General features: G+C 47.9%; 1 protein-coding gene and 1 long non-coding RNA gene across 2 annotated transcripts in view; one reads left to right on the top strand and one right to left on the bottom strand.

Annotated features, from left to right (window-relative positions):
* Positions 1–613: 613 nt before the first annotated feature.
* Positions 614–10303, bottom strand: LOC135330269 (uncharacterized). Its single transcript, XR_010392184.1, has 3 exons — positions 9503–10303; positions 4138–4257; positions 614–1222 (listed from the first exon to the last, which is right to left on the bottom strand). It is a non-coding gene; the product is annotated as an uncharacterized LOC135330269 (long non-coding RNA).
* Positions 9098–12467, top strand: part of WIPI1 (WD repeat domain, phosphoinositide interacting 1) — a 22601-nt gene continuing 19231 nt past the window's right edge. Inside the window, exons 1-3 of the mRNA XM_064522779.1 lie at positions 9098–9282; positions 10300–10382; positions 12013–12182. Of these exons, the coding sequence (XP_064378849.1) occupies positions 9134–9282; positions 10300–10382; positions 12013–12182 (402 nt within the window). The 5' untranslated portion in view covers positions 9098–9133. The remainder of the gene's footprint in view (positions 9283–10299; positions 10383–12012; positions 12183–12467) is intronic.

Genomic DNA, 12467 nt, shown 5'->3' with positions numbered 1-12467 from the left:
AAGTCAAGGCTTTCTACTCTGTTTACCACCATGCAGTCATATAAACCCCACAGAGATCCTGACTGACTCAGGATCCTCCTGCAAGCATAAAGCATTGCAGTATTCATCAAGGAGGTAAATGAGAGCCTCCTGGTGTGGCAGGTCAGCTAAGAGGAAGGAGGTCCATGCTAAGACTGCCGGATAAGACAACTATGCATGGAACAGAAGTATGGCATGGGAGAGTGCACAAGGAACAGCATTAAAAGGCTGTTACGAATAGCTTGACGCTGAAGTGGCTGAGTTGTCAATGGATCCTTCTGAAAGGAAAATGCAAAATACATAGATCACTAGGCCAGAAAAAATACCTCTATGAGCAATTGCATTCTCCCAGGAATAAGAATGGGCAGTGACTGGGAGGAAAGTTGTATGAGTCAAGATGAGTCCCCTGCTGTGTGGACAGAGGAAATAAAAAAGGATCCCGATAGGTATTTTAGAGGCAACAGAATTAGCAGGGCCACTGGGTATCTGGAATGCTACACGGTAATTACAACAGCAGGTGTTTCTGCTAAAGATACCATCCTAACTTAGTATCATTTTCTGCCCATGAAGAACCACCATCCCAGACAAGTCACTATGATTACAAGCAAATCAATCGAGCAGCTCTCAGACTGAAGCAGCCTATGTTTATCCACCACACAGTGCTTTACATGTTAAATCATGTTAAATCATGTACATCTATCATCCTGAATATACAAGCATGGTCTGAAGAGACAGCCCAACATGCAAAAGTTTGTCTTGACCTGATCAGCTGCTGTGTGCGCGCTGCCTCAGGGTGACATACGAAAAAGCTTGGGTGATACAGAATGGTTTCTTCTACCAACAGAAAGTGCCATCAGCCCTACAGTCCTCATCTACCAGAAATCAGTCAGTGGGAGAAAAATCCATGAGCTCGCAGTGGCAAGTTCGCAGGTAGAATTTATGCTGTATACTTTGAGCATATTTCTAGTAATTTTGTTTAAGCTTTAACTAGCACAGAATATAACTGTGTATTGCTGCTGCACATCATGTCCCACTGAGACAGTATAATGTGATCACAGGAAAACACATAGATTAGCTGCCAAAAGACAGAAAAAAAACCTTATGCAGTTTAGCAGTAGATTACTTGGTGAGGGCTTCTGGGTTTCACGCCAAACTCTGGACTTGACTCTCTTTGTGAACTTGACGGCTTGATGCTTCAGTTTACCTGTATGCACAGAGAGAAAAAGGGTGCCTGCCACACAGTGCACAGCAATGCACAGTATTTGCCATGTAGTTTGAACCTCTGGATGAGATTGAGTGTAAATGAATCTGGTATCAACATCTGTAGTTTTGCCACATGAAAGAAGAATAATTCGGGTGATGAAGGAACAGAGCAAGGAATTGGTATGAGCAATAACCACACAATCTGACAGATACTGCCTGGGCTTCCCACTCAAACCCCACCACAACCTGTGCTGTAGGCTAAAATACCTGTGTTTGGACCCTGAAAGATGGTGCATGGAAGCCAATTTTGGTCCTGCTGCACATCAGCTGGGCAGACAGTTGTGTGAAAGGGTCCCCAGTGCAGAACAAATTCGCTTTGAGCAGCAGATTTCCAATCATTTCCGTATGTTACTTTGAAGAAGAAAATGACTGATAAGTCTCAGAGTAACCCAGAAGTGCCCAGATCTTAAAGATAGGCCAGCCAGGGAATCCACTTACATCTGCAAGACGTGCCTGCTCGAACACAGCGTTCCCCACACTCAGCATGGTTCCCAGAGGAAAGCTTCCAACATCCAAGGAGCAATGCTGGGAACGTTTTACCTCCGGAGTAACTACTAAACAGCTCTGTAGTGTGAGAGAGGCAGTGCAGCCGGCGTGCCGTTATTGTTGGAGGTATGTCACGGAGCTCTCCTGTATTTACTTGAGGAAGAGCTCAACAACACTTTGAAAAAAGCCATGATACCCTGATTAAATTCTCATGCAGATATTTGCCCTCTGACTGCCGCTCAGCCATCTGTTTCAGCTGAACTCAGTGTCCTCTCTTTCTTCTGACCTAAGAAGTGGTGCAGTTAATCTGCATCTCAGCAGTGAGGGAAGAGGTCCTCAAGCACCTTTCCTAGATCTAAAGGCCCAGTCCCAACAGTATTTATTGGCAGCACTCTGCCTAGATTTCCGTGCAGGAGTCCAAAAGACTTCAGGGACTCTCCTCAACTCTGAGTGGGAATAGGAATAAACGCAGAGGGTTATGGATGCAGGTTGCAGTTCTGTGCTGCCGCAAAAACTGGGAGATAGAACACAGCACAGAACAAAGCACTGCGGAAAAAAGACGCTGTGGAGATTAGTCCTCCAGGGAGAGGGAAGGAGATGGGAGAGCAGCAGGTCTTTGCCTCCTGCAGTGTGTATGCAAGCCTTCTCTGTTTTGCATTGTTAACTTTACACAGCCTCTGGGCAGCTCCAGCAGTTCATGAACTGTTCCAGCATCTGCAAATGTGATTCTTCTGACTCGCAAGATCTCTCTGACGCAAACTGATTTTAAAGAGCAATGAGACAGTGTGCAGCTACTGCTGACATCTTTTCCAGGAACACATGTTAAATACAATCAGTGTTTGTTTTGCAACAGAATGTAAATACTTTCATTGAAAAGTATCCTAAGTTCACAAGCTTTTAACATACTGGCAGTCTGGGAAAAGCTCCTTCTTAGAGCATCATCTGTGACATAGCTCTGTTGCAAGTTAAACAGACACATAAAAGCATTCAAAACAGCCATTTACTTATGTGCTTGTCTCCAAAAGCAGGTGGCAAAGTAAACACATCATGCAGTCAGTCAGATCCACTATTCTTGGTCTGGATTGACATCCAAACAACATCTGGACTGACATCCAACAAACTGGCCAGAGAATCAAGTGATTTCCAATGCATGTTTATGCTTCCATCCTCCCCTTAAACACTGCTTCTCCCTCAAGATTATAGAATATTTTCCCAGATGGAAGGAATCCACTTTAAAAACAATAGGTCTTTGAAATGTCAAAGTTTTCCTTGGTATGTGCCATCTGCTGCAGCAATGGGATAGAGCCTTTTTCATTCTCAAACTGTAACCTTTGAATCTGAAACAGCAAGATGAGAGATGTGGCTCTTGTTTTCTGCTGTGCTACTGATTTCCTACCTCTCATGTGGCAAGTCAATTAGCCTCCCTGTGTCTCAGCTTCCCATCAACAGGCTGAGGATGAAAACTTTCTGGGCTGAGGATGAATGCAAGCTCCTGAGATGTTCATGTGCTCTAGTAATGGGGATCAATAGTTGTTACTTGAACAAGTTTGGAGCCAGTCACAAGAACATCGATTCAGCATGGTTTGCCAAAGTCATCAAGAGTTGCATCCACATGAACTCAGAGGCTATTGCTAGCAATAGCTAAGGTTACCTTGGCTTTGGGTACACTCTAGTCCCATAGATAATGTAGATGCCTTCCTATTTTTGCTGCTGTGAGTGTATTTATTATACTATTATTTTGTTCCATTTCTCCTTAAAGTCCTTCCTCTAGCATGAAAGAGTAGACAGCCATCTGGGCCATGCGACTTAGTTACATGCTAGGAGCTTGGGTAGTAAGCCTGCATCTCTAGATGTTATCCCTCCACAATCTCATCAAGCAGAGTTGCTTCTCTGGTCTGGTCACACCAGGCTGTGCAAGAACCCATCCTTCCCCCCACCGCCAGGTCCTCTGTGTGTTCCCAGTCTCCATCTTGCAATGTTGGGTTGTTCTGATCTCATGTCAGAACATTCTTTGATCTTTGGATAATTACAGAGGAATTACGATTAGTACTGAATCTCATAGTTAAAGGGATAGCAGAAATATCGCTTCTCCCTTCCAGTTTTAACCCCTTTGCTCTCTGTGATGCAGGTCTTGTGGTTCTTAGCTGAAGAGACTGACTCCAAAGACTTTAAAGACTCCAGTGTGCACCTCAAGGAGACACCAAGATCAGCCACCCCAGCCTGAACGACAGCTGTGAGGCAGACCAATTCTTGAATGCCTCCAGTGGGCTAATCTATTACCAGGGTAAGTGTGATCTCTAATCCTAGGCAGGAAAATGGGATGTTTGCCAGAGTAAGGACAACAAGATAAGGAGCATTAATCCAACTTACAAGGAAATGCAGCATTCATTTGCAAGCTCTTCCCTGACCTTTGCAAGCACTTCTGAAAGGGGTGCTCACAAACAACAGCTTGTTAAATGGCAGCATCTGGCTCAGGGTCAGCATCTAAAACTGAAAAGAAAAAATAGAAGCAAATCTCAGAAAACTTCAGTGACATTCAGACTGGCTGTGGAATTGGACACAGCTCTGCTCCTGTCCTTCTATCACCAGACTGATGCAAGTGCCAGCAGATGGCTCTCGAGGACTCGATGCATCTTTCCTGGTCTCTGTACCTAAACTGAGTGCAATGAAATTGTGTGCGCGCACATGGCATACACATGGCTTATGCTGCCACTGTGTAGCCTTTTTGCCCCACTGAACACCTGCTAGGTTGATGTCTGTCCAGCCAAATTAGCAAGACAAGACAAGCCAGTCTTGCTCCGTCACAGACATGTTCTGTCCATTGTTTTTTCTTTTCCGTGCTGCCCCCCAAATTTTTATATTTGATACAGGTATCATGACATCAAAGCAAAGGCTTTGAACAGATGACTTCTTCAGAGTCTAGGTCTTGTGATCAGGCTTTTTCCAAATTCACACTGGCCAGGAGTCTGTTTCAGAGGAGGTTCCAGCACAAGCAAAATCAGGATGATGATATGGATGTAAGTCAGGTGATCTGGGACTTTTCAGGCAATAGCTCAGTGAGCAGGAGCTTTTCAGTCCTACCCTCAGAACAATCAAGCAGCTTCTGTAATTCAGTGACATAGAGATCAACATCTGTTCTTGCACATAGATTCAAAAACTAGGATGGCAGAGTAGCTCTGATACAGCTGGCCACAGCACCGGGGTTGCAGTTTGGACTGTGGTAGCTTGGACAGGATCATGAGTTCATCTTCAGCAAATGAAACTCAGGTTGTTGCAGCTTCATTGCTAGTATCCAAACCAGCTAGGCTGCAGTGTCTTAAGCATGCATGTAATTGCAGTCCTGACATAACAGGGCAGCACCCAGGGTAACTTATCTTAGCAAAAGAATGAGATTTGTTTGAGAATGAGAATCTGTTCCCAATTACTTAACAAAGGAAGACAGGTATTATGCCCTGATGGTCAAGATATGAGGAGCAGTTCCAAATCGTTTTTATCCTATATTCTCAAATGTCATTTTCTAAATTAAGCATTCCTATTGCTGGGAGAGACAGATTTTGAAAGTGACTGTCACGGAAAGAGACAAACAGATCACTTCATCTGACTGTTACTCAACATACTCTGTACATAAATAAATTGTAAGCATGAAGTCTATGCAGTATAGGCACAAAAAAAAAATAGGCATCCTTGAAGACATAATGGCTTAAATTTTGAAGAGCTATAATCATAATGAAGAAGCTGACTGGAGAAGGGGAACTTTTAAAGAATTTACTTTTGTGTTTTTTCAGCCACCAGCATGCAACATTTGAAGATGTTGAACAACAAACTGATGAAGCGATTTGTTTGGGAAAGCCACTAACATTATGAAGTCCAGTGCTCCACTTTGTTCTCACTGTTCCACAATACAAGAAAAAAATACTTACCTGTTCTGATGTAAATGAGGAGTAACTCAAAATAAGAGGAGAATGCAATGTATAATTTCCATATTCCTGTATATAGCACATTTTTAGCAGGACTGCTCTACTATCTCTGAAATCAGTGAGTTTTTTTCTACATTAATATTAGAAAGCTAGTGGAGGTGTAGGTAGCCCACTGGATATTCCAAGGAATAAGCAGAGACAGCTCTTTCCATTTAAGAAGTCCTATCTAGAAAACATCCCTGCATGCTGATGCCTGTATGAACGACATGTGCAGCTGGACTCAGGGCACCAGATGGCAGCATTTATTGCCTAGAGATCCTAGAGCAGCCGAGGCTGGCAGTTTAGGACTTGACTCTTCATGCTGTTAAAGCCCCTAAAGATTGGGCTGAAATCTCTTTTTCCTCCTCTGCCTTGATGATCATGATACCACTGGGGTGGGGTAATAAGCAAGAGCAAAGCAAAAGCGTTTGTGCCTTCTCTCCCTCCTCCTTTCACAGGCGAGAGATGGTTTCTTACTGTGAGAGATGCTTGCTCTCCTTATTAGAAATTCATCTTTTGGCTGTCCCCTCCTGCCTTTTTTCCCCACTGGAAGGCTCCAGATGCTCAATAGGCTCCTGGGTCTTCTGAACATCAGCGGAGGATTTTTAGCAGATTTAGCCCCTGCTAAGACCTCTTTCTCTTAGCAGATTTCATTCAAATACCAGACAAGGCCTTTATCTGAAAGTGAAGAGCTTGACTGGAATTTAAACACTGAGCCATGGAAAAGCCTAACAGATATCAAAAGCTATGTGACCCTTCTCGTGTGGAACAGCAACATGCTGAATGCTGCGGCTGGAAGAGGGCCTTCTAGTCACAGCAGCTGGTTTCCTCACCTCCATTTCCTCTTTAAAGCTTGAATCTATATGCTCAAGGGTGGAGGATGCAAGCCAACATTTATCATACAAGTTTTTTGCACTGAAAAATATTCAAGATCAGATGGCTACATTCTGAGTTAGTTTTGGAGTTAATGTCTGAGTTGAGGTTGTTACTGTGATGATTACTGCACATGTAGTAGAGCTACTGCAGTCACAGGATTGTCAGGAAAGGGAAGCCAGCTCCTGATGTGTTCTTCCTAGCAAATGCATGCATCAGAGCAAGAGTGTCCTTCTGGTGTCTGGCATGAGTCTCTGCTGTCCCTGCCAGACCATTTTTCCCAGGTGTGACATATAGCCAGATCCAAAGAAAGAATTCAGCTCCTCAGTACTATTTCCTTCCAAAGCTGCATTCCTGAAAACCACAGCTTAGCTATTTCCTTACATAAGAGGCATCAGAGACACCTCATTTCTTTACCAGAAAGACCCAAGGGCTTCTGCATACAGCACCTCAGCATCCATTTCATGGCCTCCAGGGAGGACTTTACAGCCACCCACCACTGCTGTGTGCAAGAGCAGCACCTGTCCCAAATGCCACCAAGTGTTTTTGCACAGGGGCAGAGGGCAAAAACAGTTTGTTTCTTCCACCTCTGCTGATTAAATAGCTATTGTAGGCTGCTAGCCGAAAGGAAGATTGACTAACGTGGTTGCAACAGTCAAGCTACAAAAATAGTGTTGCCCAAGTCTCAGATGCTTTTGTGGCTCTGCTTTATCAAGGCTTCATTTTAAAAACAGCTCGTTTTAGTCTTGTGTTATTGCCCAAGCAGCAAACATTAAACTGTAGCAATTGCTCAGAAACTGTTTTTTAAAATACAAGACACTGACTCCCTGACTTTTTTAAACTTCTCCCTACCCCACAACCCTATCTTCTCTTTGACATCACTATTTCAAAATCAAACTCTGCTGAAACCACAGGGACAGTCTCAGGATATTCAAAAACAACTTTTGTGTTTCATTTTTAGGTTTTATTAGAGCTCCCCACTAAGCCCCTATGAATAGAAGATGTTTTACCCCCAAACATGATGAATTTAAGATGGTTCTCCTGCTGCCTTTGCAGTGTAGTTCATATGCTCTTTGTCCTAGGGACTATCTGCCATCAACCTCACTCCAAGCTAATGCTGTTTCAAAACTGTTTGTTTTCCTATTTCTTAAAAATCAATCATCTTCACAGTTGCAGGTCTTAAACTCTAAAACAGAGGAATACTACTGACACCTGAAGGCCCACATACTGCAAAGAGGGATTAATCTAGGCAGATATATGTGTCCACATGGAATCTGCCTCACTTAGATGGTATTGCATGTAGATCTTTTTCCAAAAGTCCTGTGGTGCACATCAAGTGATCTAGAGCCAATGACTTCAGCACTCACATGAGGATTACTCATCTAATTAGGGGGTTTGCAGGCTCTGCCCCTGCGTTTCTGTGCACCGTTAATGTCATTGTACTGGATTGTAGAACATTTGTCATTGAGAGACTGGTTCTACTTTTTCGTATTTCACTGATAGATTTGACCCTACAAGGTATCGGTGATACTACACACATGAGTAAGCTGTTCCCAATAAACAAATGCAATAAGTTTAGACCATAAATTTTGTAAAAAGTGAGACTCTTCAAAGCATTATTTATCTAAGGATCCTGAAATGTAAAAGAGAAATCTCCGTGAAAGGAAGACTGTCTTTTTTTTAAAGGCAGTGAGCCCTGGGTATAATCACAAGTTTTCCTCCTATCACGCGTCAATACCCTGTCCATCCAGCACAGTGCTTCCTTTGTCTTAGTTATTGCAGAACTGTAGAATTGTTGCAGGGCAAAGGCCTCTGGAGCCACAACCTTGCACTCAGAACGGGACTGCCATCCCCACCAGGTCAGGTCAGCCGTGCCTTTGTCTAACCGGGTGTTTAAAAACACCCAAGATGGAGATTCCCTGACCTCTCTGGACAGCCTGCTCCAGGGCGGCACTACCCTCCTAGTGGAAACCTCTTTCCTGATCTCCGACCTGAGCCTCCCAAGCTGCCACTTGTGGCCGTTACCCCTTCTATCACACGGCAGCACCGAGAAGGGATTTGTTCCATGGTCTTTGTAAGGGCCATGCGGGCGGTTGCGAGCAGCTATTAGGTCACCTCTTCGCCTGCTCTTGGGCGGCTGAGTCACGCTCCCACCCCCGGGGAGTTACAGGCTTTGTGGAGCGCTGCCAGCGCTCCCGGGGACGCCGGGCTCTGACACACGGCTCATCCGGGCCCGGCTAAGTCGGGGCACCCCCGAGCATGGCGTGTCGAGGGCAGGAGGGGAGACGGGGCGCCGCGCACAGCCAGATGTGCGCCCCCCCCCCCCGCCGCCAGATGTGCCGCTACAGCTGTCCGGGCTCGTCTGATGCAACCACAACATCACCACGTGGCCACGCACAGCTGTTCCCCGCCGCCAGCCAATAGCGGCCGGCCTCGCTGGCCGCGGGGGCGGGGCCGCCCCGCCGGCCCCGCGCGGATAGGCCGAGCCGCAAGCCAATCGGTGCGCGGGGGCGGGCTGTCCGGCGGGGCGCGGGCCAATGGGCGGCGGCACCGCCCCGCCGCCGCCGCCAGCGCCGCGGAGCCGGGCCGGGGCCGCCGCGGGCCGAGGCCGCTCCATGGAGGCCGCGGCCCAGGCGCCGGGGGGGCCCGCGGCGCTCAGCTGCTTCTCCTACAACCAGGACTGCACGTAAGCGGGGCGGGGGGCGGGAGCGGACCCGACCCCCCCGGCGCGGGGCGGCCCCGGGCGAGGCCCTCGCTCCGCCGAGCCTCCCCCGGGCCGGGCCCTGCTGTGGGGAGGAAACCGCCGTTCCCGCGGCCGCTCGGGGCAGAGCCGCAGCCGGCGCCCGGGGCCCCCCGGGTCTCCCCGGAGCCTGGGTGCGTTTCGGCGCCGCTCGACGCGCGGTTACCTGCTTCCAGGCCGTGCAGCAGCCGTTCCCAAGCGGGGCTGCGGGATCCCCGAGGCAGCGGGTGGCACAGGCAGGCGCAGCCCCGGCGGGGTTGGGATCAGCCCCGCGGGTACCGGTGTCCTGCACCTGCAGGGGCTGTCGGGTCTGCAGAGCCGCTCTGCGCTTGTCCGGTGTCCGAACAACGCGCTCTGGTGGGTGGCGATGCGCCGCCGACACCAACCCGCTGGCCGCAGCCGCCCTGCAGGTGCCCCGCTTTGGTGCCCCAGGCCAGCTGCTGGCTTCAGACCTAGGCGTTGCTGCTTGTTGTAGCTGGAGCGGAGCAGAGCCGGCCCTTGGCACACGGGCGTGTTGTGCTGCGTGCATGTGCTGCTGCCATTAGCGGCGTAGGCAAAGCCGGTGCAGCCCCCAGCAAAGTGTCAGTGCAGACAGATCAGCTCATGGCTCAGGAAGCGGCCCTCTTCTCCAGCTCTCCAGTACTGCCGTGTCCCAAGGGTCTTGCCTGCAGCCTAGCAGGTGGAAACGTGTCCGTACGTTCCTGCCGCAGGACCGATACGAATGGGTGATACCTTGCTGCCTCATGAGGCTCCTCGCCATCCGTAGGCTGTGGTAGCCTCAGATGGAAAGCAGGATGGTTGGGCGTATCACCTTATCTGCTTTAGTCTGAGTGTGGACACTGAAGTTGTTCCTTCACAGATCACCGTACCAGGAACCGCCCATTTCCCTTATCTCCTGTAACTCTTGCTGTAACCTGGAAGCCGTAAGATCTGGACTTGCTGACTCTTGTCTTATCTTTACAGCTCCCTGGCAATCGGAACCACAACTGGATACAGGCTTTTCTCCCTAAGTTCTGTGGAGCAACTGGACCAGGTCCACGAAAGCAGTAAGTCTCCCGTTTTGCTGCAGTGGAATACTGGCAGACAGTTTTTAGCTGTACTATTGCACTTTAATCTGCCTCGAGGGAGCTATTCTGCTTACTGCTGTTGCACAGATGGCATTCGTTTCTGCTGTACCATATCAGGAGAGAAACTCTGCTCGTAGTTACATCATGCACAGGGGCCTTTAGTCTGAACTACAGCCTTGCAGAAAATTCCCAACCACCAGCAGTATTTTAACAAAGTTGAAGGAGTCCCACAAGTCTAGAGTCCAGATCACTTTTCCACTGCTGATTCAGTCTGAAAACAGCCTGTCCTGCTCACACAGGGCTGGTTTGCAGTGTTCAGAGCTAGTTCACTGCTAGCATGTTTCAGATACACATACAGGAGGCTTTAGGCCACCACATTGATGCTGGATAACTTGCAGGCTTTGAGCCCAATGTGATTTTACAAGAAAGATGTTTTTAACAGGTTTCCTGTGTAAAAAGGTCTTCAGCTGTTAGCAACATATAGCGCACTTAGCCTGAGACTAGTCAGACCTCACGGAGCACACACTCCGGTCTGGTTCAGGCCCTCACCAGAAGGGTTTTGGCCCAGACTTACCCCAGCCAAGATAAAACTGAGACCTGGGAGATGCCATTCTCTCCCCACTGGCCATAGATGGAGCCTAGGGAACCAGGCACAGCTGCCTCATCTGGACCAAAGTCCAGACACATCTCTTTGCTTCACAGAGTAACTAAGCAACTGCATAGCAACAAGCCACAGACATATTTTAAAACTGTTTAGGAGTCTGTATTGTCCCGAGGGCCAAAAAAAGGATCAAGGAGAAATGGATCCCTGCCAGCGACGCACTCAGGCTGATGGGTTGAAACTTGGGTAGTCCCACAACACAGCTGTAGCATGGTCCTTATACCTCCCATATAGGACAGCCCAGACATCAGACACAGTTCGCAGCTATCTGTGCTAGAATTCACAGTCTCCAATGACTTTGGGATGGGCTCACCAGGACCCCTGTAATGGTGCCACCTCAGCACAACAGAAGTCGTCCCTAGCGTGCTCTCTGCAAGACATACCACACCACAGCCAGGAGCCACGCTAGAGCTCTCTAGAAACCATGACATTGTATAATTGTATAGAATCAGTGATGGAGAGGGATTAAATGCATCGGCCTTCCCTAAGGAGGCTGGGAAAAAGTCAGGCACCATGCAGAAAAAACAGTGAGTTACATACGGTTGCTCCTTACCTCAGTGAGGCCTGGCTAGTTCGCTCCCTCCAGGAAGGTCCCTGACCAAGCTGCTCAGGACACTCACTTCCTTTGATAAGGGTGAGCTCTTCCTCTTTATATCCTGTTCCCAAGGATTAACTACAGCTGGAGGGTCCTGCCAAGGAGAGGCACAACAGCATCGTCAAATGGGGCTGGCTTAAATTCTGCCTTCAGGGAAAGTCCATTAACTCCTTCCTACTTTGACCTAGATGCTTTGTGCCAGATATTGATAATTTTTAACAAAAGTAGATGTTGAACATCTTAGCAGTGAGCCTTCCAGCTGGATTCCCTCCTCAGCTGTCTCACCTATCTCTTCAAACAAACCTTCCATGTTCCAAGCTAAAGACTCTATCTTACTTTCCTTCTGTACCTAGATGAAATCCCAGATGTTTACATCGTGGAGCGTCTGTTCTCCAGCAGCCTCGTGGTTGTGGTCAGTCATGCCAAGCCACAGCAAATGAATGTCTACCACTTCAAGAAAGGGACGGAGATCTGCAACTATAGCTATTCCAGTAATATTTTGTCCATCCGGCTGAATCGTCAGGTAAGAGACTAGAGAAACTGGCTAGCCAAAGTTGTCCCACTTTGTCCCTTTGCTGGTGCTGACTTTTCACACAGAAGAGGGTGTAACTGGGACCTGCTGCCTAGCAGAAATGCAAAAAACAGGGTGGGTTTGCACTGAGATTGTGAACACAGAGCTCAGGGTAGGTACAAGTTCTCTTTCACCAGCTCTGCTACAGGTGCCATAATCAAACAAAAATCTCTGACAGAGGGGAAGGATGGCTGCTAATATTATCTGCTGTAACTGTTTCAGTAAAATGAGCCTGAG

Source organism: Dromaius novaehollandiae, chromosome 18 (genome assembly GCF_036370855.1).
Source record: "Dromaius novaehollandiae isolate bDroNov1 chromosome 18, bDroNov1.hap1, whole genome shotgun sequence".
Classification (NCBI taxonomy): Eukaryota; Metazoa; Chordata; class Aves; order Casuariiformes; family Dromaiidae; genus Dromaius; species Dromaius novaehollandiae.
The sequence above is the reverse complement of the archived record's forward strand: the minus strand, read 5'-3'. Positions and strand labels throughout refer to the sequence as shown.